Below are 27,286 nucleotides of genomic sequence, written 5' to 3'. Positions count from 1 at the left end.
ATAGCAATCTCTCCTTTGAAAACCACATTGCCAAAGTGGTTAGAAAGACCTTCTACATAGCCCACCTCATCATGAAGGGTTTCACATCTAGATCAAGAGAGGTAATCGCGCCCCTTTATTCATCCCTCATCAGGCCCATCATAGAATATAATGCCCCTTTTGGGATGTACCTTACCCGACACCTGCAGCAATTAGAAAGACCTCAAAAGTATCTCACCAAGAGGATCAAAGGTCTCAAACAGATGCCATATGCTGCTCGGTTAAAAAAACTCCAGCTCTACTCAGTTGCATACCGCCTACTTCGAGGCGATCTATGCCTGACATACAAAGCTATGTCAAATCCAGAATTAATGGACATGCTCCACCTCAGTAAATCTAAATCCCTTAGAGCCACAAGCTCGAGGGACTTGAACCTCAGCACAGAAATAAATAGAACTTGCTGGAGGGACAGGTTCATAACCCAGAGGCTCCCTTCGCTCTGGAATAGAATTCCAGTTCATGTGAGGCAGAGCACCTCACTTAATCTCTTCAAGAAGAATCTCGATAGGTGGATGGGGGATCGTAGGTTTGTCCCAGGGATTACTCCCGTGTCACTATTAGACAGAGGTACAGTAAACTAAACCTTAAAAAGGGCACAGTATACTCAAATCAAGGGGTGGCGTAAGCCATACAGAATCGGGCTAGGCTTATAATTGCCCCAGGGCAGATAGCCTAATATGAACCTATGAACCTAAAGGTGAACGAATACTACACTCTCTGGACATGCACAGACAACTTAGATTCTATTTGGACAGGACTAAGTCTCTCAGAAAATCTGAACAGCTGCTAGTTGCCTTTGCTGCAGGGGCAGAGGGGAAGGCCATTTCAAAACAAACCATTTCCAAATGGAGAGCCCATTGCATTTATTTGTGCTACAAGCACCATGGAAAACCTACCCCACAGGGGATGATATCACATTCTACCAGGGCTGCATCTACCTCTGTGGCATTTCTCAGAGGAGTCCCTGCCAGGGACATCCTAGAAGCTGCTACCTGGAGCTTTGTACATACCTTCACCAAGCACTACTACATGCCTATCTTTTCTAAATCCAGAGCTGGATTTGCCACTGCAGTCTTGCAGGGCTTAATAGCTGGCCCTAATGCTCTTTAACTTCCTCCTCCCTTCCTTAGCTGTGGGAATCAACCCAAATGTGATTACTGCAACAGTGAAACATGAAGAACATAGTACAGTTGTGTACACTTACCATAAATGTAGGTGTTCAAGTGTATTCACTGTTGCAGTCCTGGTTACCCTACCTCCAGCCCCCTGACTTCTGTTGGGCTCTACCTTTCCTTCTTGTTGGTATATTTATTTTTGCTTGTGTATTTTCTTTTTGATGGAGGTGTACCATACCATATAATTGCTTCCTATTGTGGGGGCACCTGACATCTGGGGCATGAAAAACTGATGTAATGGCATCGGCTGCATGTTTTATACCCATGACGACCTGACGTCAGGGAAGAAGCGACAGCATCCGACACAGAAATCCGAAGACTCTGGTATTCAGGCCTGCTGAGGGCTACCTGCAGGCAGATAACCCAAATGTGATGACTGCAACAGTAAATACACTCAAACATCTACATTTATGGTAAGTGTACACAACTCTACTTTCTGTCCTGAGAAGATATTCTTGGCTGAGGTTACAGCCCCTTCCTGTGGATGTCCAAACCAAATTGTTAGATGGACCTCTTGATAATAAGGCCCTTTTCAGTGCAGCCTCTGCAGAGCTCCTTAAATCCCTACAGGAAAATGGGCAAGGAGCTACAAAATCTAAAGCATTTGTTAATCTCTCCTATTCCTAGGTATCACAGGAACAACCCTCAAAGGACCACCTTTGTTAGGAGGCAGTCATCTCATTCCAATGTCCCACAGGCTAAGGGATGGAGAGAAACTAAAAGACACTCCACTCCTAAACAAACTTCTGCCTCCACTCCAACTCCCTTTCAGAGGTAGCCTGACCAGGTCAGAGCTTCTCCACTGTGACTCAAACCCATTACCCAACTCCACTCCCTTATCCTTCCACCTCACCCTTTCCCTACCCTCCTGGCAGAAAATTACCTCAGAGACTTGGGTCCTTTCCATCATCCAGAAAGGATACTTTATGACTTGGTGGACACTTTCTCCCTTTCAGGGGATACCCCAACCACCTACAAGTCAGCTTCATCTCTTTCCCCCAATTCTGGACCAACTTCAAGTTTAGGGCATCATAGAAAGAGTATCTCCAGAATAGACAAACAAGGGGTTTTACTCCAGGATGTTTTTGGTTCCAAGAAAGGATGGCCCTTGGAAGCCAATCCTGGATTTGTGTGTACTCAGTCTATTCCTCAAGGTGCCTACCTTCAGAATGCTCACCTTGCATCACCTCCTACCTCTCATCCCTCACCAAGCCTTCATGGTATCCTTGGACCTGAAGGATGCTTACCTTCATATTCATATTCATATTCACCCTATTTACAGGAAGTTCCTATGCTTTTCTATGGGTTCCTTACATTTCCAATTTTCTGCATTTCCATTTGGGCTTTCCACAGCCTCCAGAGTATTCACAAAGGGCCTAGCTCCAGTTACTGCCCACTGCAGAGTGCAGGGCATTCAAATAAATCCATAACTAGAAGACATCTTGAATACTTCACCAGGATTGTCGCATCCTCCGTCACTACCTAGGAATGGTGTCTAATGCCCTGGCAAACCTAGAGTTCACTGTGAACCTGGAAAAATCTCACCTGACACCCACCCAAAACCTGGTTTTCTTGGGGTACAGGATAAAAAACAGACCAGATGGCATTCTTCATTCCTTGCCAGAAGGTGGAAACCATCACGCATTTCCTCCAAACACTCCTCTCTCTCCAAACATGATCAGCCAGGGAATTCCTGAGGGTCCTAGGTCACATAGAATCCTTGATGCCCATGCTCACCTTAGCAAGACTGCATATGAGGAAGTTTCAGTGGGTGCTGAGGAGTCGGTGGAACCAACATTAACACCCCCAGGATGCTTCTCTACATCTCCTCCCATGCCTGAAAAGAGGTGCAGTGGTGGATTGCAGCCATACAGCTCAACCAAGGTATATCTTTGCAGACCCCTACACCCTCACAACAAATCTTTATAGATGGTTCAGACCTGGGTTGGGGAGCAGTCCTGCAAACCCACAACAAACAAACAAAACAAAGTTCAGGAAGAGTGGTCCTCCCTCAGACAAAGGGACCACATTAGTATCAAAGAGATGAGGGCCCTTCTCTTAGCTTTGCAAACCTTCCTTCCAATTCTCAAATCAGGCATCTTACAAGTTGTCATGGACAATATGACTGTCCTGTGGTATATCAACAAGCGGGGGGGGCTCTGCAGCCTGGCAATTCAGAATTCGGCCCCTTGCATCAGAATTGCACACTCACCTGCAGGCAGTGTACATTCCTTCAGCAGAGAATGTGATGGTGGGCACTCTCAACAGAACCTCTGCACCGTCTCACTAATGGATGCTTCACAAGGAGGTGTTTTTGAATCTCATTCACAGGTGGGGTATTCCTCAGGCATATCTGTTTGCCTCTACCTAGAACAAGCAGATGCCTCTGTTTTGCACAAGGGATCCACATCCACAGGAGTGGAGGGTGGATGCCTTCTCTTTTTCTTGGGTGGGGATGTATCTTTATGCCTTCCCCGCTTCACACTGATTCAAAGGGTCCTTCTGAAAATTCAGAGAGACAAACCAAAAATCCTGCTGGTGTCCCCCTTTTGGCCAAGACAGCATTGGTTTCTCCTTCTTCATCTACTAGCCAAGGGCAATCACTACAGGTTACCCCACCAATTCGACCTACTCACACAAGTCAGTGGGGGCCACGCATATGCCTTCAGGTGCTCAACCTCAGACTCACTCTATGGGTGATAGAGTTCTGATCCCCTTCAAACACCTACAGTGGATATAAAAAGTGTAGACACCCCTGTTAAAATGTCAGGTTTTTGTGATATAAAAAAAATGAGACCACAATAAATCATTTGAAAACTTTTCCCACCTTTAATGTGACCTATAACCTGTACAATTCAATTGAAAAACAAACAAATCTGTTAGGGGAAAAAATAAAAAATGTACAATAAGCTGGTTGCATAAGTGTGCGCACCCTTAAACTAATACTATGTTGAAGCACCTTTTGATTTAATTAGAACGTTCAGTCTTCTTGGGTAGGAGTCTATCAGCATGGCACATCTTGACGTGGCAATATTTGCCTACTCTTCCTTTCAAAAGTGCTTCAAATCTGTCAGATTGCAAGGGCATCTCTTGTGCACAGCCCCTTTCAGGTCAACCTACAGATTTTCTATTGGATTTCGGTCTGGGCTCTGGCTGGGCCTTTCCAAAACTTTAATTTTCTTCTGGTGAAGACATTCTTCTGTTGATTTGGATGTATGGCTGGGGTCATTGTCATGATGAAAGGTGAAATTCCTCTTCATCTTCAGCTTTCTAGCAGACGCCTGAAGGTTTTGGGCCAAAAGTGACTGTTAATTTGGAACTGTTCATAATTCCCTCCACCTTGACTAAAGCCCCAATTCCAGCTGAAGAAAAGCAACCCCAAAGCATGATACTGCCACCACAATGCTTCACCGTGGGGATGATGTTCTTTTGGTGATGCGGAGAGTTGTTTTTGCACCAAATGTACCTTTTGGAATTGTGGCCAAAAAGTTCAACCTTGGTATCATCAGATCATAACACATTTTCCCACATGCTATTGGGAGACTTGATGTATTGTTTTGAAAATTTTAGCCTGGCTTGGATGTTTTTCTGTGTAAGAAAAGGCTTCTGTCTTGCAACCCTACCGCATAGTCCAGACATATGGAGAATATGGGAGATTGTTGTCACATGTAGTACACAACCAGAACTTGCCAGAAATTCCTGCAGCTCCTTCAGTGTTGCTGTAGCTCTCTTGGCAGCCTCCCTGACCAGTTTACATCTTGTCTTTTCATCAATTTTGGAGGGACGTCCAGTTCTTTGCAATGTCACTGTTGTCCCACATTTTCTCCACTTTTTGATGACTGTCTTCACTGTGTTCCATTGTAGATCCAATGCTATGGAAATTTTTTTGTATCCTTCTCCTGACTGATACCTTTCAGCAATGAGATCTCTTTGATGCTTTGTAAGCTGTCTGCGAACCATGGCTTTTGCTGTAGCAGGCAACTGAGTAAATGTCAGTAAAATCTTACTAGGACAGCTAAACTTTATTTGGGATTAATCAGTCTCTATAATTGATGGCAGGTGTGTACCCAAGAAGGCTGAATGATGTAATTAAATCAAAAGGCGCTTCAACAAAGTATTAGTTTAAGGGTGTGCACACTTATGCAACCAGCTTATTGTACGTTTATTTTTTTATATTTTTCCTGTAACAGATTTGTTTGTTTTTCAATTGAATTGTACAGGTTATAGGTCACATTAAAGGTGAGAAAAGTTTTGAAATGATGTATTATGGTCTCATTTTTGTATATCACAAAAACCTGGTATTTTAACAGGCGTGTACACTTTTTATATCCACTGTATATTCAGTGGATGTACTCAATGTCCTGCAGGAGGCCAGGAAACCTCGTACCAGGAGAAATTATGTGGCAAAATGGAAAAGATTTTCCAGGTGGTGTCAAAAGGAAATACAGGACCCCTTTCTGATTACTGTACCCATGGTCCTTTCTTACTTGTGTAAGCATCTACATTCAGGGCTGACCTACTCCTCTGTTAAGGTACACTTGTTAGCCATTTACGCCTGTCTCCCCTTGGTTCCTCCTTTGGCATCCAGATTAGATGTAAAACTATTCTTAAGAGGGTCCTCCATATTAGACCACCTGAAAAAACAGTATCGCCTTCATGGGACCTTAATTTTGTCCTTGAAAAACTCACACTACCTCCTTTTAAGCCAGCTCACTCAACATTACTGAAACTATGTACTTGGAAAACAGTACTACTGGTAGCCCTCACATCCGCCAGGAGGGTCTCTGAAATTCAGGCCTTGATGGCTAACCCCCCTTACCTCATCTTCCGTAAGGACAGGGTCTCCCTCAGGAGTAACCCCTTTTTCATGCCTAAAGTGGTAAATAAACTGTCCTTAAATCAAGCCATTAACCTCCCTGTTTTTTTCCCTCAACCTCAAAATTCTTCTGAAAGAACCCTAAATTCCTTGGATGTTAATAGGCAGCTTAGGTATTACCTGGGCAAGATCAAATCCATTGGAAAGTCTGACCATCTGTTTGTCTCCTTTCACCCAAGGCCCTTGGGGAAGGCAGTCTCTAAACAGACTATAGTTTCATGAATTTCTAAAGCTATTTCTGCCTGTTATTCTTTTCATAGAAAGGTTTTAACTACCAATGTGAGAACACATTCTACTATGGCAGCTGCCTCTTCAGCAGCCTTTTTCATGGGGGTGGACTACACTTCCATCCTGGAAGCGGCCACCTGGTCCTCAGTCCATACATTTACCAAGCACTACAAGTTAGACTTGGTCTCTAGAGCCAGAACTGGATTTGCTAGGTCAATTTTGCAGGGTCTCATAGACCAGGCTCCTCTGCCTTCCTGTCAGGATCATACCTAAAGCTTGGGTACCCTCCCTTCAGTTATGAATACTGCAACATGAGAATAGAAGGACATAGAATAGTTGTGTAAGAACTTACCATAACTTTAGATGTCCTTCTCTTCCATGTTGCAGTATTCAGTCCCCCCTATTGCTCTGTTTTGCCCATCTGGAATGACTTTCCCTACTTTCTCTTCATCCAAACAGGACACTGTAACAGGCACATACATTTATTGGGTTCCTTTGGCCTGGTGGCTTTTGTGGGTCTGAAAAGCTTCCTTTTCTTGCTCCCAAGGGGTACTACTGTATGTGGCAGTCATTTCTGAAGGGGGTACATGCAGACGTCACTTTTATAGCCAAAGTCGGTTTATGGGTCTGACAAGCAACGCAGCACATACCCCTGCTCCTAAGACTTTGGTATACTGGTCGGAATACTGCAAAATGAAAGAGAAGGACATCTATGGTTATGGTAAGTTCTTACACAACTATTCTTTCCTTCCGCCCTACCAACTTCTGAGCCTGCTTATATGCCTGGGCTGTCCTTATTCTAACAGCCTGAGGGTCTGGCTTCACCCACTGAGACTAGGGCCATCCTTGTTTAAGGGAGGACCCTAATTTTCCCCAGATTGTGGAACTATACAACAGAGAGAGAGAGAGAGAGAGAGAGAGAGAGAGAACATTCCTATTTGAGCCACATACACAGGTAGGTCAATAACCATGAAAGCCACTCCAACTTATTTCTTTCAGTTATTTCAATGTATGAAAATAAGTGAACAGTTTCATACTATAGGAAGAAAAGAAACCTTGTTATTTAGGTAAATTGCAAGTGAAGCTGGAATTTTCAGTGCCAAGATGCAGGTAATGACACAGACTACCCCCATTGATATTTAAATGATGACTCCTCTGGTTGGCTTTCACCTCTGTGCTGGGGATATCCAGCAGAGGAAGAACAAACACACTTGAGAGCAATAGGGGAAAGTTTGAATGTTGACATGACGAGCAATAGGGGAAAGTTTTGAATGTTGACAGACACAGAGTTAAACACTAAGAAAAAAAATGTACTTGCAAAATTTCAACATAATACTAAGATGGTAGGCTGGACTGGGGCTGGGCTGAAGCAGTGTTGGTATGGGGGCTGGCATTGGTTGGGACATGACCAGCAGGCATAAAATGGCCACATCAGCTAAGGCACCAAACTTCCTTACCACAGCTCTGCCTAAGCAGACTTATTTCAGTCTATTTTCATACGTGTATCAATGACTGGATTAAAATTTCCACTGGTAAACAAGGTACAGAAGATATAGAATACCTAAAGCTAGCTAAAGTATGTGCATAGATGTGTATATACATAAACATATGTAGATTTGTGCATGTTTACTAACATATGTGCAAAGAGGGAAACAGATAACATACAGTCCTCCATACCCTTATAGCTCATATTTGCTGTGAGAACTAGTTTTAATGTATCTGTTTCTTAAATGGGTAAGTGAACTGGGGCCATGACTACAGTATGGAGTTAGAGGCTGTGTGGCAGTAGCATAACCTTAAGTTACCCTAAGAAAGAGAGCAGTGTTGTTTCTGAGGTAAAACACGAAGTGTGTGCATTGTAGGCAGGCAATTCATTTTTGAGGGTTAGGGATGGAATTTCTGGGTCAAGGAGTTGTTGTGGTCAGGTTGAGAAATGGAATGTTCAGGATCAGGAATTCCCTGTAGAACGAAGGAGTTGGGTTTTAAATTAGATATTAAAATGTACAAAAATATATATATTTTTTGCATGAGTCTCGAAATTAAGTCATATTAAAGCAAGCTTTCACAGTTTGTATACCGTTTCAGTAAATAAAATAACCTTCAGTCAAAAATGTTGATAAGAACAGAATATGCAGTACTTTGAAAACAAACAGATCTTACAAGGTTTGGAAAGCAAAGCCAAAGAGGCATGTAGAATATTACAGGGTTTTGGTATCATTAAGAAATGATTCAGATAGTCAGTTGAGTCAGTTAAGTTAGTTCATTTGGACTGATATGCAGAGAGTCTTTGCAGTACAGGCACATGAGCCTGAGTACCGAAGTCAGGTCAAATATCCAGCATTCCAGAATATTAATAATACTCCTCAAGAGGAAAAGACTTTCACTTCATTTTATTAAGAGAATTGGAATATAAGTGCAGAAACTTTGGATATATTTATCAGTACTGTTACTGTTATCCAGCATTCCAGAATATTAAAAAAAAATTGTAATGACTGTTATAGCTTATCAGCGCTGTTATTGGAGACAGTATTCAGATATTGTTGACATCTGTGCATAATAAAACATTCTTAACTAAACTACAGCATGTACAGAATTCATTTTGAAAAGTGCAAAGAAACTTGGTCCATGTAAAAAAGAATGGCACTTGTTCAGCACAGCTCTGGGTAATTAACAGATGAAAACATTCACCCCAGTCTCATTCCAGTATCCTACAGTCATATCAATTCTTTCACTGGGGATGAAGTTTATGGTTAAGGATGGAGTGCTGATACAGTGCAGTTGAACAATTTTGGATAGTTACTGTAAGCAGGTGGACCCCTTGTTCACATTCCAAGAGTCTTCTTCTTCCAGCATTTCGTGATTAGGGGTCACCACAGTGGATCACCTGTCCACTCATGATTGGCAGTGGAGATTTACGGTGTCAAGTTGCCAGCCCGGCACCCAGCCTTCCACAGAAGGCACACACATGCACGCACTCACGCCTAGGCGAATTTAGTGTGTCCAGTCCACCTACAGCATGTCTTTGGGATGTGGGAGGAAACCCACACGACCACAGGGAGGACATGCAGACTCCTCATAGAAGGTACCCCAGCCAAGGATTGAACCGGAGAGCCTCCTGCTGTGAGGCGGCAATGCTAACCGTTGTACCACCGCGGCCGCCCGTTGACATTCCAAGAGTAAAATGCACAAAAGAAGTTACTCCTGCATGTTACAAGTAAATATCATTGTGAATTTGGTCTTTTTTGGACTCTTTAACCAAGACTCATGTCACAAGGGCAAGGGAAAATACACGTCAGTGATGACAATTTAGTATGTTGCCAGTCATCCCATACTCTAGGGGATGAGAGGAAACTGGTGTACACTGGAAAAAACAATGTAATTTGACTATATACAACATGCAAGTTCTCCACTGTCCACCAGTAGAGGTCATTAAGGAACTTTGGACCATGGAGCTGTGAGGCAGATACTTTTAAGTACGAATGCGTGATGCTCCTACATAAAATCTACCAGAGACAAAAAATGTATTTACTTTAGCTATGAAGAAATTATAAAACACATTCTCCAGAATGTACTTATTTTTACTATGTTGCTTCCTAAACACCTTGACAGACAACCAATACAAATAGAGCTCACATCCAACAAAACTAGCATCCTAGATTTTGCCGCAAAATTTTGTTACCCCCTAATAAAATGTTTTAATTCATAACAAAGTACTGAGACACTAAGTAAATAAAATACAGCACTAAGCATATTTGGAAGCTTTACATTCTTCAGAAATCCATGTTAATACACACTCATTTACTCTACTAGCTTTCTAAATGAATGATACCTATAAAAAAGGTGTCCCATTTTTTCTGTCTTTGTACCTCATACAGTGTGGCCTATCTGTCCCTGATCTGAGTGAACAGGTTCAGATATAAGCAAGTAATGTGAAAAAAAAGGATGTTCTGACTTGCCACCAGACACACTCTACCCATATGCATCCCACATCATCCACAAAATGCTAAAATAATGAGGGTCGCATGCTGTTCTGTAGTCCAAACAGGCACCGTGGTGGGTTACTATAAAAACTAAATAGGAAAGCAACAGTCAAATCAGGTTGTCCAACTAAATGCATGCAAAGGGTCTCACTGCAGAAATCATGCCAGTAATATTTGCCTTTTCTCTGCCTATCACAGCAGTGAATATCCAACAGAGAATGCCATTACACTCCTACTATAAAACACATAAAAAGGGAAAGAAACAGAAGTTAATGCAAATGAGTAAACGTAAGTTGCTCAGTAGTAAAACTTTTTTTATTCTAAACTGTATAGCTGAAATACTTGATGTCCTTAAGGGGTTATTTGCATATGTTCCATGTGCCTCCATCACAGGAGGTTTAAGATACTAAACAGTGAAAACTGTAACTTGACTGGGTTGTTCTTTCGGTTTACACACACACACACACACACACACACACACACACACACACACACACACACTCTCTCTCTCTCTCCTAGGTTCAAAAAAGGTATTTAAATGACCCAGAAAGTACATACTGCAATCTGTACATGTGTAAATTGTGGAGGACTATGTGTATGAGCGGCACGCACAAACTTACTTAATTCAGCAGCGTAGCAACCACTGTCATCTCTTAAATACATATGCTCTCACACTCACATACACACTTTAAAAAGAGTTTTTAAAAAAACGGCAGAACCAGCAAAGTAGCAAGTGTATACAAAAAGCAAAATCAGGATCCAAAGAACTTTTTTTTAACAAGATATAATTTGCAATTTATGATTGCAGCATTTGTGCATAATAACTTGTAGAAAACTGGATCGCGAAATGGGCATTTCATGATCACTTAGCAAGTATACATATTTTGTGTTCTCATTTATGAATGCACTTGCACTGGCATTTATAAATCAGAACTGTAAAAAAACTAAAAAAAAAAAAAAGGATTTTTAGTCTGATATCTCCATGTATACTTGGTAAGTGATCATGAAATGCCCATCTAGCGAAGCAGTTTTCTACAAATTGTCACCTACAAATGCTGCAGTTATAAATTGCAAATGACATCTTTGGAAGATGGTGGAATGAAGTGAAAAAGCTTCCGTGTTTTTGAGGGGGAATATAAACATACCTGGAACACGAAACTTACATTTGTTCACAGTAAGCCGATAGGGGGTGGAGGGGCTGGATAATGATGGAACTCAGTGGGTGTTGCTGATGCATGCTATGTGATTACCCCCTATTAAACTCATCTCTGTGGTGTATTCAATGGACCTTAAATAAGAAGTAGTGGTTTGGTAATTGGACAAGCGGTGTCAGCTGTAAGGCAAAGGCTGTTGAATGCTGATGGTGTTAGATAAGACGTGTTGGCAGCCAGGCTGTGTTGGAGTTGGTACCAAGGCAGACGAATGTGGCCAAGGGCGTTCTGAGCGTGGAAATGCGACTATGCGACGGCGAGTGCAGTGCGGCTGTGCAGGGCAGCCGACTGCTGAAGAATGACGCAGGTGGCGCGTTGGATACGAGGCCCGGACAGCCGGCCGGCGAAGTGATTGATATACAGCCTAGAATCGACATGGCCGGCTGTTTCCTGATACTACGTGAAGTGTTCAGCCTTGATGAGCGGAACCCCACGAATGGACGATACTTGCACCAAGATGAGGCCGGGTGAAGAGTAATTTATCTTCCAATTTGAGGGAACAAGGTGAACACCCTATGAGTGAACGATATGGGCGAGGGGCAGGAAGTCAAAAGAACATTGTTTATGTACGTGGTTTTATTTAACATGCAATGCAAAGTGAAGATGGTTTGACTGATTTTATTGTCAAAAGAACATGCGTGATGAGCGTGCAGTTGTCAACTTGGGGAGACGCGAGCGACCGAAGGGATGAATTTGTTACTGCCTGCTGACAGCGAACTATGTCCATATGCCCCGAACACTAAGGAGGGCAGGTAACGAGGGATACCAGAAGCCGGAACCAGTTGGCAGACATGAGACTGTCGAGATGGCCGGCTGGGAAAAGTTGGTACCGCAGCACAGCCCCTCGGAGAGACAGTCGGAGGAGGTGGCTGCAGCAAGCGGACGGTTCAGACAGCGAAGGGAGGCGCTAAAATGCTGTGCAGGCACCACAGGACACCAGGGTGAGGGGGGAGGCCTTGGAGTTAGCTATGCCCCGCGGCTCCGAAAAATTCCAGCGCCAGGCGCCAGCCGGTAAAGGCCGCAGATATGCGCGGTGTTACAGGTGTGGGGGCCATTCCTATATGAACGGCGATGCCAGCGACCAGAGGCAGACAGGAGGGTGTGGGAAGAGGCCAGTCTGCCGACAGTTCAAGGCGGTGCAGAGTATTGAGGGGCACACCTATGACTTTCAAGCTTCGAACGTGAACAGGGGTTTCAAGCTATCCTCAGTAGGAACTTGCCCTGTTATGGATTGTGAAATCTCCTGGCACACAGCAGACTTTCAAGTCCCACACTGGGCCTGCAGGGGAGCCCACTGGAGGTCTCCAAGTCAGACCTGGACAACTTGGGAAGTGGGAAGAATGCGACCAGCTTCCGAGAAAGCTTGTTAAATCCTGGAACATGCCTGGAGGGATGCTGGATCCTGTCACTAAGCCCTTGATGGACAGCTTCAGACATGCGACAAAGACAGAGGGACGCCTTGTGTTATGTTGTAAAGGTCGCATCTTTGTTGGGGGCCTGCCTGCTATTTTGGGAGACTTGGCCTCCTGAAGCGTGTTATACTCATGAAGCATACCCCATAGAAGACCTCATACAGGTTGTGGGAAAGTGAAGGAAGGAGTTTGATGGGGAAAGTGAAAAATTGTCAGCCAAAGCGATGCCAGACTCTCTGATTACCCCAGGAGGATACCACTGCCATTGAATGGAGGCAGTGAACAGGGCCCATAGTGATGGGTATTTGGAACAAAGACCAGAATGGAATGGCCTACCGATTGGTGTGCAGTGCAGGTGAAAGTTGAGGTAGCGACTGGTAACAGGCTGAGCCGAAGGGGATGCTGGATGCGGAGCTAAATTTGGGATTATGCAGTTTCCTTTTGCGTGCTGCTAAAACTTGAGCAAAGTTCTGGGATGCTAGCTGTTTTCGCAACGCTTGTAAACTGGATAATTAATTCTGATGAACACTTTCACCTTTGTTTGGCATTTCATTCACCCGCTTACCACATTGATTTGATGGCAGGGCACTTCCTTTGATAGAGAGTCTGATTTGTTCTGGACGAACACTGTTGGTCAGTCATTAAAGAGAGAGGAAAGGGATTAGGGATTCGCATGATGTGAAAAGTCGACTGAAGAGGGGGGCGTTGACACCTTTGAAATGGAGGACTCATGCAGCCCGGGAGGCAAGAGCGGCGGAAGAAGCAGGTGTTAATCGAAATGTAGGGTATGTGCCCCGACTCCAAGGAAGTGTCAACAGACCATCGGGGATGATGGCATGGTATATCAGGACCCAGGAGGACAGCGTCCATCCCTGGTGATGCAGGGAGAGGTGGGGAAAGAACATCCTCAACCCCTGGGGGTGGGGAATCAGAGAGGAGCATTATTCCTCAATTTTAAGCTGGGACAGGGCTTGGGGAACTTGGTATGGTATGAACTAAAGGTACAGGGGGTGGGGACCGGAAAGTTCATTTTGGGACAAACCGGAGATGGATACAACAATGGGAGGGGATCTGTAACAATGGGGAGAGCCGCTGAGAGTCACTCTCACGCATCATGCAAGAGCGGTTGGCGTGAGAGACGATATGCACAGGAGTGCCGCGATATCTACCGCGTCTACCTAGAGCACTACCTGGGCGTTGAGACTACCTATTACTGACCTCCTGGGCAAGGGGTGCAACTTAGGAGACTCGCTCTGTCCTGGAGGCCCAGGCGCTGGACTGTCTACGCCATGATCTAGATCTGGGATGAGATTGATGCCCGCTTCATAACGCTGCAGTGTGAATCAGCTCCAGAAATCACTTTCCATATGGCAGATGCCCCCAAATTGATTCTCCCACTTAAAAAAACAAGCTAACCAACAGAAAGAAGCAATGGAGGGACAAAACCGAATCTCACGGTATTGTGGAAAACAGCTGGGGTACGCCATCCTTCCTCCAGCTCCTAATCCTACGCAGCTGAAGGCCGGACGGTGTGTGTGCGTGTGGTGTGGCTGTGGTGGAAAGCGTCAGGTGGCCGCTGTAGTGCGACCCAGGCCCCTTACTGAAGCAACTACTGGAGGCGTTCCACCACCACACCCAAAGATGGGTTTGTTGCTAAAGATTGTATGTGTTATTGTTCTGCCATGCGTAATTGGTGTTGTTGAAATTGCATGAGGGACATCAAGGCATTGTGAAAGATAAAGCCAGAGAGTGCAAGCCAGAGCCTGTCAGACCCTCTGGTGGCTGCCAGCTGGGTGGTTTTAAATGACAGCAGATGCAGATCAGAGAAGGAAGAGAATCAGAATCCTCCTCCTCCCAGAAGACATGACCGACCATGATCCTGATTTGAACTATGGCGAGACTTAAAGGGATTACTTTGAACACTTACCTTCTACTTTTGCTGAGTTGGACTTGATCGCATTGTTGAAGCATAGCAAATTACTTAAACATCACAAATCTTTCCCTCACCTTCGCTTAAAAATCTTTCTTCGCTGGTAATGTGTCTCCAGTGGGACCTCAGGGATAATGACCTCAGTTTTCAGGGCAGTCTTTGTTATGGCTTGAGCAGCCTTATTTCCGAAAGCATGTCACAAGCAGCCTAGGGGTTCCGCCAGAGTAGCGAGCAGGCGGTGAAGTGCCCGATCCGGTGAACCTGCTAAAAAAGTGCTCTCGACACGTACAGTCTCTGGGCGCACAGATGGTTAACAGACTGCTTATGGTCTTATGGAGACGGCTCTTCGCGGCTTCGGGCGGTTCGCGGACTCTACTTGGTTGGACTGCAGTTGTTGGACTGGAGAACTGACTGGAAAGAATGCGGAAGGAAAGGGGATGAGAGGGTGTATAATGGCGAATGGGCAAAGGCACGCTGGGGGACAGGCGCTTGGGAGGTGGCAGGTGGTGAGGCTGTGGTGGGTGACAGATATGAAGACCCCAGGTACTGTAGATCACAAAAATTTCGCCCCGAGGTCATTAAGGGTAGACTGCCTTGTGAGAGCAGTGGCGAGAAACGATTCCATTACCTGACCTTACCTATGCTGACTGTGAATCAAAGGTGAAGTGAAAGTGAGAAAAGTAAGAAGACCTTGCCATGCCATGCCAGCTTCCCAACCCGGATTGGTACCGTGTGATGTTGCATTGAGATGATCAGAGGAGTTATTAACAAGCGGACCGTTTGGATCTGTGAAGATCAGGGTATAAATATAAATGTCATGGGGGTTTATAGTATGTACAATAATGGCTAGTGAAGCATTTTTGTGTCAATGTACCAAGTTAGAGTAGTGAAGTGAAAAAAATGAATAGATCTAGTTTGTGTTTGTTAAGTGAAAAGGGGCCTTATGGAAAAGGTGAGTGTGTATGTATTCAACTGTGTGTGTTGTCTTAGCTTAGTGCTCTTTGGGGGGGGGAAAGTGCATGATGCAAGGGCTGTGACACAGGGAAGTTGTTTGTATTATGTAGGGTGTGGTCAGGTCAAGTTTGTTTGGAGTTGGTACCAACTGCACACAGTTGTCCCGCGTCTTCTTTCTAAGGTAAAAGAATACGACAATCTCCATCCAAATTTAGCACTATGGGATTGTTCCTTTAAGAAACAACATACGGCTTTTTAGCAAGATTCGGATTCTTCACAATGCTGCTTCTACTACCGATTGGGGAGGGGCGCAATCCAAACGTCACAGTACTGTCAAGACAGACGTAGAGACGGGGCGCCAAGAAGAGTGAAAATTTTGTCTCTCTAGCCCTGGTGTGATGCTACAGATTGGAATGAAAAGCAATATAATTTAAATAAAGCAATAAAGAAAAATTGTACCCTTAATGAGGCCGGTTGGTACAGCGCCCTAGGCGGTCGCCTAGTTCGCCTATGCCTAAGGCCGGCCATGACAGTAGTTACTGGCTGTAGAAGACCTGGTTCAAAGTAAAAAGGTATGTATTCATCATATCATAGCATCTGATCTGTGACCAGGCCTTCTGAACTGATTGTTACTGTACTGCACATTCTCTATATCCACTTCTCTTTCCCTTGGCTATAGGCAGACTTTCCTGTTTGTTGAGCCAAGTGTGTGACTTTTTTTACATTGTCGTCTCACAGTAAGATGCTGTCCGGTTCGATTCTCAGATAGAGCATCTTCTGCGTGGAGACATGCGTGAATGGGCATACCTTCGTTGAAGGTTGTGCGTCAGGCCTGGCAAGCCGGTATATAAAAATCAACTGCCAATCATTAGCGGACCAGAGTTCCGCTGTGGCGACCCCTAACCGGGAAAAGCCGAAAGACACAAAAAAATATGTTTTTTTCCTTCATTACAGCTTGTGCTCACCTAGTGGTTGGTGTCAAAATGAATACACACCCTCTTACTTTGTTGCATGATATGCACCAACCAGAGGTGATTGCTTTGTCATGTTCAGAATCAAGTAAAAATTAAAAAATTTTCCAGGCTGAATTATCAGAAGAAAGGATTCAGCAATTATCCACAGCAGACATTCTCACAAAACAGCAGATATACTGAGCATATATCTGTTATTTTCTGTTGTGGGACAGCTGCACATCATCTGCTATTCACATTCTCTGAGAGAGTTGCACCATTTTAATTGAATAAAGACGGCACAGTGGTAGCATTGTCGCCTCACAGCAAGAGGTTCTCCAGTTCGATTCTTGGCTTTTGTGCCTTCTGTGCGGAGTCTGCATGTCCTCCCTGTGTTTGTGGGTTTTCGCCGGGTACTCCAGTTTCCTCCCACGTTACAAAGACATGCATCTGAAGCATTTCTCTCTGGGCCTCCTCTGAAAATTGGCTTCGATCCAACTCAGACCATCCCGGTAGACAAATGTTGACTAAAATAAATAATTTCTGTCAGGGACTCGCCCCATCATTCTAAACAAATGCCTTTCCTGAATATAGGTGGGAAGGGTCATATTTAGTCAAAAAACTAAATATATACATTTTTTGGTAAGAGATCAGTACACTCCTGATTTGAGAATAAGATAGGTTAAGTTTTATGTGGATGTGTACATATGTCTGAATGAAGTAGAGTGATGTAGTTTCTTTAGGTAAGTGCTGCTCAGATGCTAACACTAATTGCATCACCATATCTTCCCTGCTGCAAAGTATATGTGTTTGTTTTCACAAACAGACACGAGTTAAATATGAAACAGTTGAAAAAGGAATGAGTGCATTGAGTGTAGTTTGTAAAATTGGTCAAATAGAATAGACTGGTCCTATCCTTTGTAGCTCTAGAATTAGCCTAGTTGCAGAATGCAGATAAATAATGCATAAGAGTCTTGGCTGTTATCTCATTTTATCTCCACTGATTGCATCATAGGTACAGTAAAAGTAATGGATTGTTGATTTTCTGTTTTTTTTTCTTTTTTGGATATTTTAAATATAGATTCTGCCAGCTGGTGACCAAACAGAAGTGGGGGAAAATGGAGTCACTCTTAGTGGAGGACAGAAGGCAAGGATTGCTCTTGCAAGAGCTGTGTACTTGGTGAGTAAAATGCTTTGACTATCTTAAAAAAGAGAGACGGATATGTGTCGTTTAGCCTGCTCACTTGAATTAGGGCCTTAAAATTTTGGCTAAAGACAATAAAATAGTATCATTTGTATATAAATAATAATACAGTAACACTGTTGATAAAATAAAGGGATCTCTGCTGAGATGCAAGTCAGTCCAAAGAAAATGTCCTTTATTAACATTTCGTTATTTTATAGGAATGTATGCTTCTAAAATGGAACATTGTTCTTACCAAAATACAGATTTTTTTTTTTTTTAAGTGGCAGCAGATATTTTGAAATCAAGATTGTTGAGAGGTGTAATTGACTGATTTTGTAAACATTTAGGATCACGTGATTTGGTGATAAATGTATTTTTTTACCTCCCCCACCAAACCCATTTCCCACTTAAAGGATTATCTGCAGATTGTAGTTGACTAGATGTTCTTTTTGTTTCACTGTTGCAGTCATCACCTGTGAGTTATCCCTGCTGTGATAGCCCTCGGCTGGCCCGAATACCAGAGTTAGTGTTTTTCTGAGTCAGCTGCTGTCACCTATAGACTGACGTCAGGTCATCAGTGCTATAAAGCAAGGCAGCTGACGCCATTACATCAGTCTTTCTTGCCGTGGAACCCATAGCAGAAGCAGTTCACAAGTGTGCCGGTCGATCACTACCAGAGTTTGGATCACAGTTGAAAACATCTAAAGCTAAGTACCCATTCGGAATATCTCTTTCTTGCACTAATCGATGTCCGACAGTTGTCTCGCATGTGGAAAGCAGATCCCACACCGAGACTTCCATTCATACTGTGTCATTTGTTTAGGCCCAGACCACGATGTCGTCCGTTGCCAGTTCTGTGCTCTCTTTAACGCGAGAACCATTCGTTGTAGAGCTCTTTTTGTAGACAGCTATTTTCGTCCTCCATCTTCACAAATGGCATTGGTCAGCCAACAATCCGTAGAGCCTCCTAAAAAGTGTAGGGATAAAGTTAGAGACAGACCTCACAAGGCTAAGCCTTCCGACGACTCTTCCACTAAGCAGGTCGTCAGTTCTCTGGAATTCACTGAGACACTTTCTCATCCTTTGATGCCCAATGCAATTGCTAAGCAGGCCTCTACCGAGACCCTTTCAGAGTCCAGTATAACGCAGAAATCTTCTTTGTCTTCAGAACCTTTGGCTATGTCTGCCTCAGTTGGGTCCGGAGCCACGACGCAGGCACTGGCTTCCGAGGAGGTCTTTCCCGCTACTGATTCCAGTCAGAAACTGACATCTTCACACCCGACTACCGTTTCTCTCAGACCGATGAATACTCTTAATGCCTAGAAGCCAGGCCACACCTAAAAATCTACCTCTAGCCACCATCTTACTCCCGCCCCACCACCCCAGGTCCAGATGCTTAAGATGGCGGAGGATCTTATTTCCCTTATCAGGGGCAGTCAAGCCACAACTTCTGAAAGGAAAAGATAACCTTCTCCTGAACTATTGACAGAGCAAGATTCTGAGGAATCAGATTATTCAGATTTTGAAGAGGAACAACAACTTGTTACTGCTTATGAGGATTCAGATGCAGAAGAATCCATCCCTTCTCCCTCCCCAGCAGAAGACCTCTCCTTTGTGGAAACCCTTCACACCCTCAGGGAACATTTCCATTGGGAATCTCAGGATTTCCCTCAGTCTAAAAATAGGCTAAGAGAATTTCTAGACCTACCCCAGCACAGACCCCTTGCCATTCCCCCTATTTTAGAAGTGGTGGATGATGTTTTCCATGAATCCAGTTTAGTCCAGAGTGCCCTACCTCCTGCTCCCAGTAAGCCAGACAGGTATTGCAGAGTACCAGACACTCACAAATATCTGTACAGAAATCCTGCTGCAGACCCGGAGGTCATTACACAGGGTCCCAAGGGAGCCAGGGCTAGATGTTCTTCGTGTTTCACTGTTGCAGTCATTACATTTGGGTTATCTGCTTGCAGGTAGCCCTCAGTCGGCCTGTTTAACAAAGTGTCCTGTGTCGGTTGCTGTCCCTTCTTTCATGACGTCAGGTCGTCAGCTAATATAAAACATGCAGCCGATACCATTGCATCAATCTTTCTTCCCATGCTGTACCCGAAGCAGAAGCAGTTCACAAGTGCCGGTCGGCCGACAACTGAAATTTTCGTTTTCGAGTTTCAGAACCGAAGTCTTCAACTAAAGCTAAGAACCCTGTTGGGGAAACTTTTTCTTGCTCCTTACCGATGTCAGTAAAAGTTAATAATTGCATTACTTGTGGAAAGCAAATACCTCATAAAGATTTTCATTCGTACTGTATTCCTTGCCTAGGCCCTGACCATGAAGTACCTTGCTGTTGGTTTTGTGCTTTATTTAATCAGCGCACTATCTGTCGTCGGTATATTTTCACCTCTAAATATTTCGGTTCTCTGTTTAATTATCCAGAAATGTCATCGGTTAGACATCCAACTACCGGGATTCCGAAAAAAATGCAAAGATAAAGACAGAGACAGGTCGCCGAGGTCCAAAACTGCCGACAGCGCTTTTCCTAAGTCAGTTGCCAGTTTGACGGTACTCAGTGAGGCACTTTCACAGCCCCTGATCATCTTCTTCTTCTTCTTTCGGCTTTTTCCCAGTTAGGGGTTGCCACAGCAGATCACCCGTCTGCTCATGATTGATAGTGGAGTTTTTACAGTGTCGAGTTGCCAGCCCGGCGCCCAACCTTCCACAGAAGGCACACACACACACATGCACTCACACCTAGGGCCAGTTTAGCGTGTCCAATCCACCTACAGCATGTCTTTGGGATGTGGGAGGAAACCGGAGCACCCGGAGGAAACCCAGGCAACCACAGGGAGGGCATGCAGACTCCGCACAGAAGGCACCCCAGCTGAGGATCGAACCGGAGAACCTGTTGCTGTGAGGCAGCAACGCTAACCGCTGCACCACCGTGGCCGCCCACTTTCGCAGCCCCTGATACCTCCTCTCAAATCGAACAGGACATAAGTTATGTTGAACCAATGACTAAAACAAAATCACTAGTCCCATACTCTGGTGAATTTTCTAAACTGCCTGATCAGCACGAAGAACTCCTGATTCATACATTCTTTAAAGATCTTTGAAGAAATATAGGCAAGCACTTTAAATATGATGCTGCTAATTTAAGTTAAAGATTTTCTAGATTTGAATATTGATAAATACTAGAGAAGAAGCCCTTGTACTAAAGGTTCCAGCAGACTGGGCACTTTAGTTTGTTCTTGGAGAGAACAGAGAAGAAAGGGCAAATGTATCTGTCAACCCCAGCATGATACAAACCAGAAGACAAAATGGTCATTATTAGTCAATTAATAATGTACAGAAAAGCAATAGTCTTTGTATCAGTTCTTATTTATGAGATTGTGGCCATGAAGCATTTTGATAACTACCTGTTACATTTGAAGCAGTTCTGTAGTTCTTGTAATCTGGTACCCAAGTTCTGCAAACATCTGAGGGCAGTTTGTCATCCATGACTGACTGATCTGTGCAAGGTTATATATTCAGCAAATTGTACAGAATTTGGAAGAAGGATTTGGGACTGATGGTGTCATTTTTGCATTTTGAGAAAGATAAAAAAGGGAGTTCAGCTTGTACCACTACAAAGATGCTGCAACTTTAAAACCCCATAATTTATGCATCTGTGGAGGATTCTGGCTTTCAAAATATATTTCCTGGGCCAGTGGTTGTGTTTAATAAGGACCAAATGGTACAAAATGTGCGTAATAACTTTCAGAATTGTAAAAAGGGATTCTGATGCATAGTTAATGAAGTTCTAGAATGTAGTGAGACTGAAAATGAATAGTCATTCCTTTATTAAAATATGTTTTTTATGCAGAAGAGCGTTTCTTCCAACTTCATAGGTATGTACTGTGAAGTAGTTATTTTGATTAGAAAGATAGGATGACAGGATTTGAACGAGTCATATAATGCTTAACTGACAATGACTGGATAGATTATAAGTGATGTATAATGTTTGCAACTACAGTTGTTTCAATAGTGTCTGTGATGTATACTGTTTGCACTTAAAGTGGTGTCATGTTTGTTTTTCATTTGCATAAATGTAAGATTGCCTGTGTCATGTGAAAATGTAATAAAGATGTTTGTTGGAGAAAAAAAAGAAAGAAAGATTGGATGGCAGGTTTGGTATATAAAGAATTTATTTTGAGGCAAAAGCTTACCAATTTCACCAGGTACTACCCAAAATGTCCTTTGAAGAATTCTAACAGAATGGATAACTTGCCAAGATTGGATGGTGGTTTGGTGCAGGGGACTAACGCATAGTTGTCTCCACAAATGAGCTTTTTCTGGCCCACAATCTTATAAGACCATAGGTAAGTACTAGGCAGTTAGTCCGTTGGAGTGAGTTGGATGAAGTGGTGGTGAGTGTACCCAAAGGTGAGAGATTAGTGATTGGAGCGGACTTCAGTGGGCATGTTGGTGAAGTGAACAGAGGGGATGAGGAAGTGATGGGTAGGTATGGTGTTAAGGAGAGGAATGCAGAAGGTCAGATGATTATGTATTCTGCGAAAAGGATGGACATGGCTCTGGTGAATACATATTTTAAGAAGAGAGAGGAGCATAGGGTGACGTACAAGAGTGGAAGAAGATGCACACAGGTGGATTATATCTTATGTAGGAGGGCCAGTCTGAAGGAGATTGGAGACTGTAAAGTGGTGACAGGAGAAAGTGTATTTAAGCAGCATAGAATGGTGGTCTGTAGGATGACGGTGATCAAGAAGAGGAGGAGGAGTGTGAAAGCAGTGCCAAGGATTAAATGGTGGAAGTTAAAAAAGGGTGATTGTGAGGTGGAGTTCAGGGAAGAGTTAAGACAGGCACTGGGAGGCAGTGAAGAGTTACCGAATAGCTGGGTTAGTTTCATATAGTTTCATCTAGACTAGGCTGAGAGGGGGAGGGACATACTAGCCTAGCTGGGCCCTTTTGTTACTACCACCCTTACGTAGAGGGAACTCCATACCCCATTATTTGTGGTGCTCTGCTGGCGAGTGACACTGCACTGAGGTAATCCCTGTATATCTGCGATCTCCCATCCAGTGGTCAAGATTCATGATAAGGTGGGCAAGAAGTCTGTCTAAGGTACTTTTACTGCTACATAGCTGTCGAATGACAGACTACTATCAACCTGGGTCAGTCGGTCCTGATAACTTTCTGTGCAGTGGAGATTGCCACACCTATTTCCTAGCTAGGTAACCTTGTTTTTCCCAAAGGGTATGACTAGCATTTTGGCATTTTTACTTTTAGGCAGGGCGCTCTGGCACCAGTATCCCTTTTGAGACCCTAGGATTCTGAAGGATCTCTGTGTCTGTATCTACTATCGTGCAGTTGATAGTTTTCTACATGCTGTCAACCCCTCCTGCCCCTCCTTTTGTTTGCTTGTACTTGAAAAGGAAGTAGATGGAAAACAAGAGTGGCAGGACCCTGTGGGAGTGGGACACTTGCTGACAGGGGCTTTCGGTCTGACATGGCCAACAGAGACCTCTGGGTTCTGGGTTCTCAACCAGTTTGCAACCCATCCCATCTTGGTGTGGGTTACATTTAATTTGATGAGTTTTTCAATGATACCCAGTGGGGTATTGTATATCGAGCCTCAGCAGCCAGATAGGTAGGCTGTATGGACTGCCTTCCCCTCATCAATGGCTTGGTGACTGTTTCCGAAAAAGTCAACCAAGTTTAAATTTCTGAGCATTGGTGGGAGTTTCCTGAGCTTCTTCCTCCTAGTTCTTACAACATAGCTAAAGAAGGCCTTATGATTGTCATTTTTGTCTTATAATTATTTTTTCTTTATTCTATTTTTGGATGATTTTTTGAGAGCTCTTATTTTTACTTATAGTGATTTAAGTCTTTTTTCTACTCTATAGTGATCTTCTCTATCTGTTGTGTAGAGTTTGTTTTTGGCTGGTGTCCACCAGACTGACTGCTGTACCTGGCTGGGGTGTACATTTTTTGGTACTTGGTTTTGCCTTGGTACTCCTTATCTTTGTGGTGATTGGGATAGCCTGGTCCAGTGCCGCAGGTGCTGGTAGCCTTTGTTTGTAGCGAGGGCGCTGCAAGGACCACACCCGGGGTAGAATCAAGGAAGGGAATCACAAGAAGTTCTGAAGTGTGTCTTTTGAGAAGTTCTTTACTGTGGTCTTTTTTTTATTCTGGGGGATGAGATTACCTCCCAGCGAGATAGTTTTGATCTGATCTCACCAGTGAGGGGGGGGTAGGTGTTGAACATTGTGCTCACATGTTCGTGATGATGAGATCAAGTATGTTATCTCCTCTTGTGGGAATGGTGACTAGTTGTTCCATGGCATTTGAGTAACTACAGCAGAGCTAGTAAAGGAGATTGCTAGAAAGGTGTGTGGTGTGACATCTGGACAGAGGAAGGAGGACAAGGAGACCTGGTGGTGGAATGAGGAAGTACAGGAGAGTATACAGAGGAAGAGACTGGTGAAGATGAAGTGAGATTGTCAGAGAGATGAAGAAAGTAGACATGAGTATAAGGAGATGAGGCACATGGCAAAAAGAGAGGTGGCGAAAGCTAAGGATAAGGCATATGGAGAGTTGTATGTGAGATTGGACACTAAAGAGGGAGAAAAGGACCTGTACCAATTGGCTAGACAGAGGGACAGAGCTGGGAAAGATGTGCAGCTGGTAAGGGTGATAAAGGATAGTGAGAGAAACATACTCACAAGCGAGGATATTGTGTTGAGTAGATGGAAATAGTACTTTGAGGGGCTGAAGAATGAAGAGAATGAAAGAGAGAGATGGTTGGATGATGTGGGGATAGTGAATCAGGAAGTGAAACAGATTAGCAACGAGGAAGTAAGGACAGCTATGAAGAGGATGAAGAATGGAAAGGCTATTTGCCCAGATGACATACCAGTGGAAGCATGGAGGTGCTTAGGAGAAATGGCAGTGGAATTTTTAACCAGATTGTTTAATGAAATTTTGGAAAGTCAGAGGATGCCGGAGGAGTGGAGAAAGTGTTTTGGTACCTATCATTAAGAATAAGGGTGATGTGCAGAGGGATAAAATTGATCATTCACAGCTTAAAGTTATGGGAAAGAGTAGTGGAAGCTAGGTTAAAAAGGGAGGTGAGGATTAGTGATGAGCAGTATAGTTTCATGCCAGGAAAGAGCACTACAGATGCAATGTTTGCTCTGAGAGTGTGGTTGGAGAAATACAGAGAAGGTCAGAAGGAGTTGCATTGTGTCTTTGTGGACTTAGAGAAAGCATATGACAGGGTGCCTAGAGAGGAGTTGTGGTATTGTATGAGGAAGTCAGGCATGGCAGAGAAGTATGTAAGAGTGGTACAGGATATGTACGAGGGTAGTGTGACAGTGGTGAGGACTGCGGTGGGAGTGACAGATCCATTTAAGGTGGAGGTGGGATTACATCAAGGATCAGCTCTGAGCCCTTTCTTATTTGCAGTGGTGATGGACAGGTTGACAGATGAGATCAGACAGGAGGCCCCGTGGACTATGATGTTTGCAGATGACATTGTGATATGTAGTGAGAGTAGGGACCAGGTTGAGGAGACCCTGGAGAGGTGGAGATATGCTTTAGAGAGGAGAGGAATGAAGGTCAGCAGGGCTAAAACAGAATATATGTGTGTAAATGAGAGGGAGGGTAGAGGAATGATGAGGATGCAGGGAGTAGAGTTGGTAAAGGTGGATGAGTTTAAGTAGTTGGGATCAGCAGTTCAGAGTAATGGTGAGTGTGGAATGGAGGTGAAGAAGAGAGTACTGCCAGGGTGGAATGGGTGGAGAAGAGTGTCAGGAGTGATTTGTGACAGATGGGTACCAGTAAGAGTGAAAGGGAAGGTCTACAAGAGGGTAGTGAGCCCAGCTATGTTATATGGGTTGGAGACGGTGGCATTGACAAAAAGGCAGGAGTCAGAGCTGGATGTGGCAGAGTTAAAGATGTTAAGATTTGCACTGGGTGTGACTAGGATGGACAAGATTAGGAATCAGTATATTAGAGGGTCAGCTCAGGTTGGACAGTTTGGAGACAAAGCAAGAGAGGCGAGATTGCATTGGTTTGGACATGTGCTGAGGAGGGATGCTGGGTATATTGGGAAAAGGATGCTAAGGATGGAGCTGCCAGGTAAGAGGAAAAGAGGAAGGCCTAAGATAAGTTTTATGGATGTGGTGAGAGAGGACATGCAGGCGGTTGGTGTGACAGAGCAAGATGCAGAGAACAGGAAGAAATGGAAACAGATGATCCGCTGTGGCGACTCCTTAACGGGAACAGCCAAAAGAAGAAGATGATGATTATGAGCCTAACTAGTAATCCATGTTTAGAAATTCCCATCAAGTCTTGAGGGCAACACAAGATAGACTTTTGAAAGACACTGGAAACTTAAAATATTTTTTGTAACGAGGATATATTTCTGAGAGTATAAGAAAATGTATTCAGTGACTAGTCTGAATTGGCGCATCAGTATCCACTTGGTTACCTTGATGGCTGTGATACATTTAAGGTAGCTTTAACAGGTGTCTTAAAGGACAACTTTAGTACATCATCTATGAAATATTGGATATAAATCGAAAAGCTATTGGCATAAACTGTTGGAGGCCCAGGATTGGATACTTTGTCATATTACAGGTGGCCAGCAACAAAAGGAAGAAGTTAGTATTAAAATGGAAATATTTCTGTTACATCTGTTAGATTCCTTAATTTCAGCTGCTAAAAAGATTTTGTCTTGTAAATGGAAGAAAAATTATCTTAAAAGAGGCAACTTCTTGAAAATAAAGCAATAGTTATTTGACAGATATGTAAAAAATTTGGTAAAACTATGAATAAGTGGACACATTGGTAATGTCAGATGGTGAATTAGGCTTTATTACAGTGCAAGTTGAAACCAAGAAATGCTCGTACCTTGTAAAAACTTTAATAAAATGTACGTTAACGTTTTTACAAACTATGACCGTTTCTTGGTTTGAACTTGTACTGTGGTTCGCGGAATTAATATCAGACCTCGTTTACTGCAGGTACTTGTCCTTTTGCTTGTTTGAATTAGGCTTTATTACCATTTATCTCAGAATTGTCTACTCTTGCTTTCACTGGTTAATTTCAGGCACTAACAGTACTTAGGGATTTAAGCTTACGACTACATGATTAAGATGATAAGTTATTAAGTTATTTTGTTTCAGTATGTTTGTCAACAGGTTACAGTTTCCTGTTGTAATCTACTTATATTTTTATTTGTCTATTGGTACTAAAGATTTTAGTTGCACAGTCTTGCTTTGATCTGCTTTTAAATGGACTGTACTATATTGGAGACTTGGGTATACTATGGTACAATACAGTAAAAAT

At 43.5% G+C, this 27,286-nt stretch overlaps 1 protein-coding gene across 1 annotated transcript in view; it reads left to right on the top strand.

Moving 5' to 3' along the window:
• Nucleotides 1-27,286, top strand: part of ABCC10 (ATP binding cassette subfamily C member 10) — a 1,243,619-nt gene that overhangs the window by 588,496 nt on the left and 627,837 nt on the right. Inside the window, exon 10 of the mRNA XM_044061090.1 lies at nt 17,837-17,935. Within this exon, the coding sequence (XP_043917025.1) occupies nt 17,837-17,935 (99 nt within the window). The remainder of the gene's footprint in view (nt 1-17,836; nt 17,936-27,286) is intronic.

Source organism: Protopterus annectens, chromosome 1.part0 (genome assembly GCF_019279795.1).
Source record: "Protopterus annectens isolate FY-2018-M chromosome 1.part0, PAN1.0, whole genome shotgun sequence".
Lineage (NCBI taxonomy): Eukaryota > Metazoa > Chordata > Ceratodontiformes > Protopteridae > Protopterus > Protopterus annectens.
Note: the sequence above shows the minus strand (reverse complement) of the source record. Positions and strands in the feature narration are given on the sequence as shown.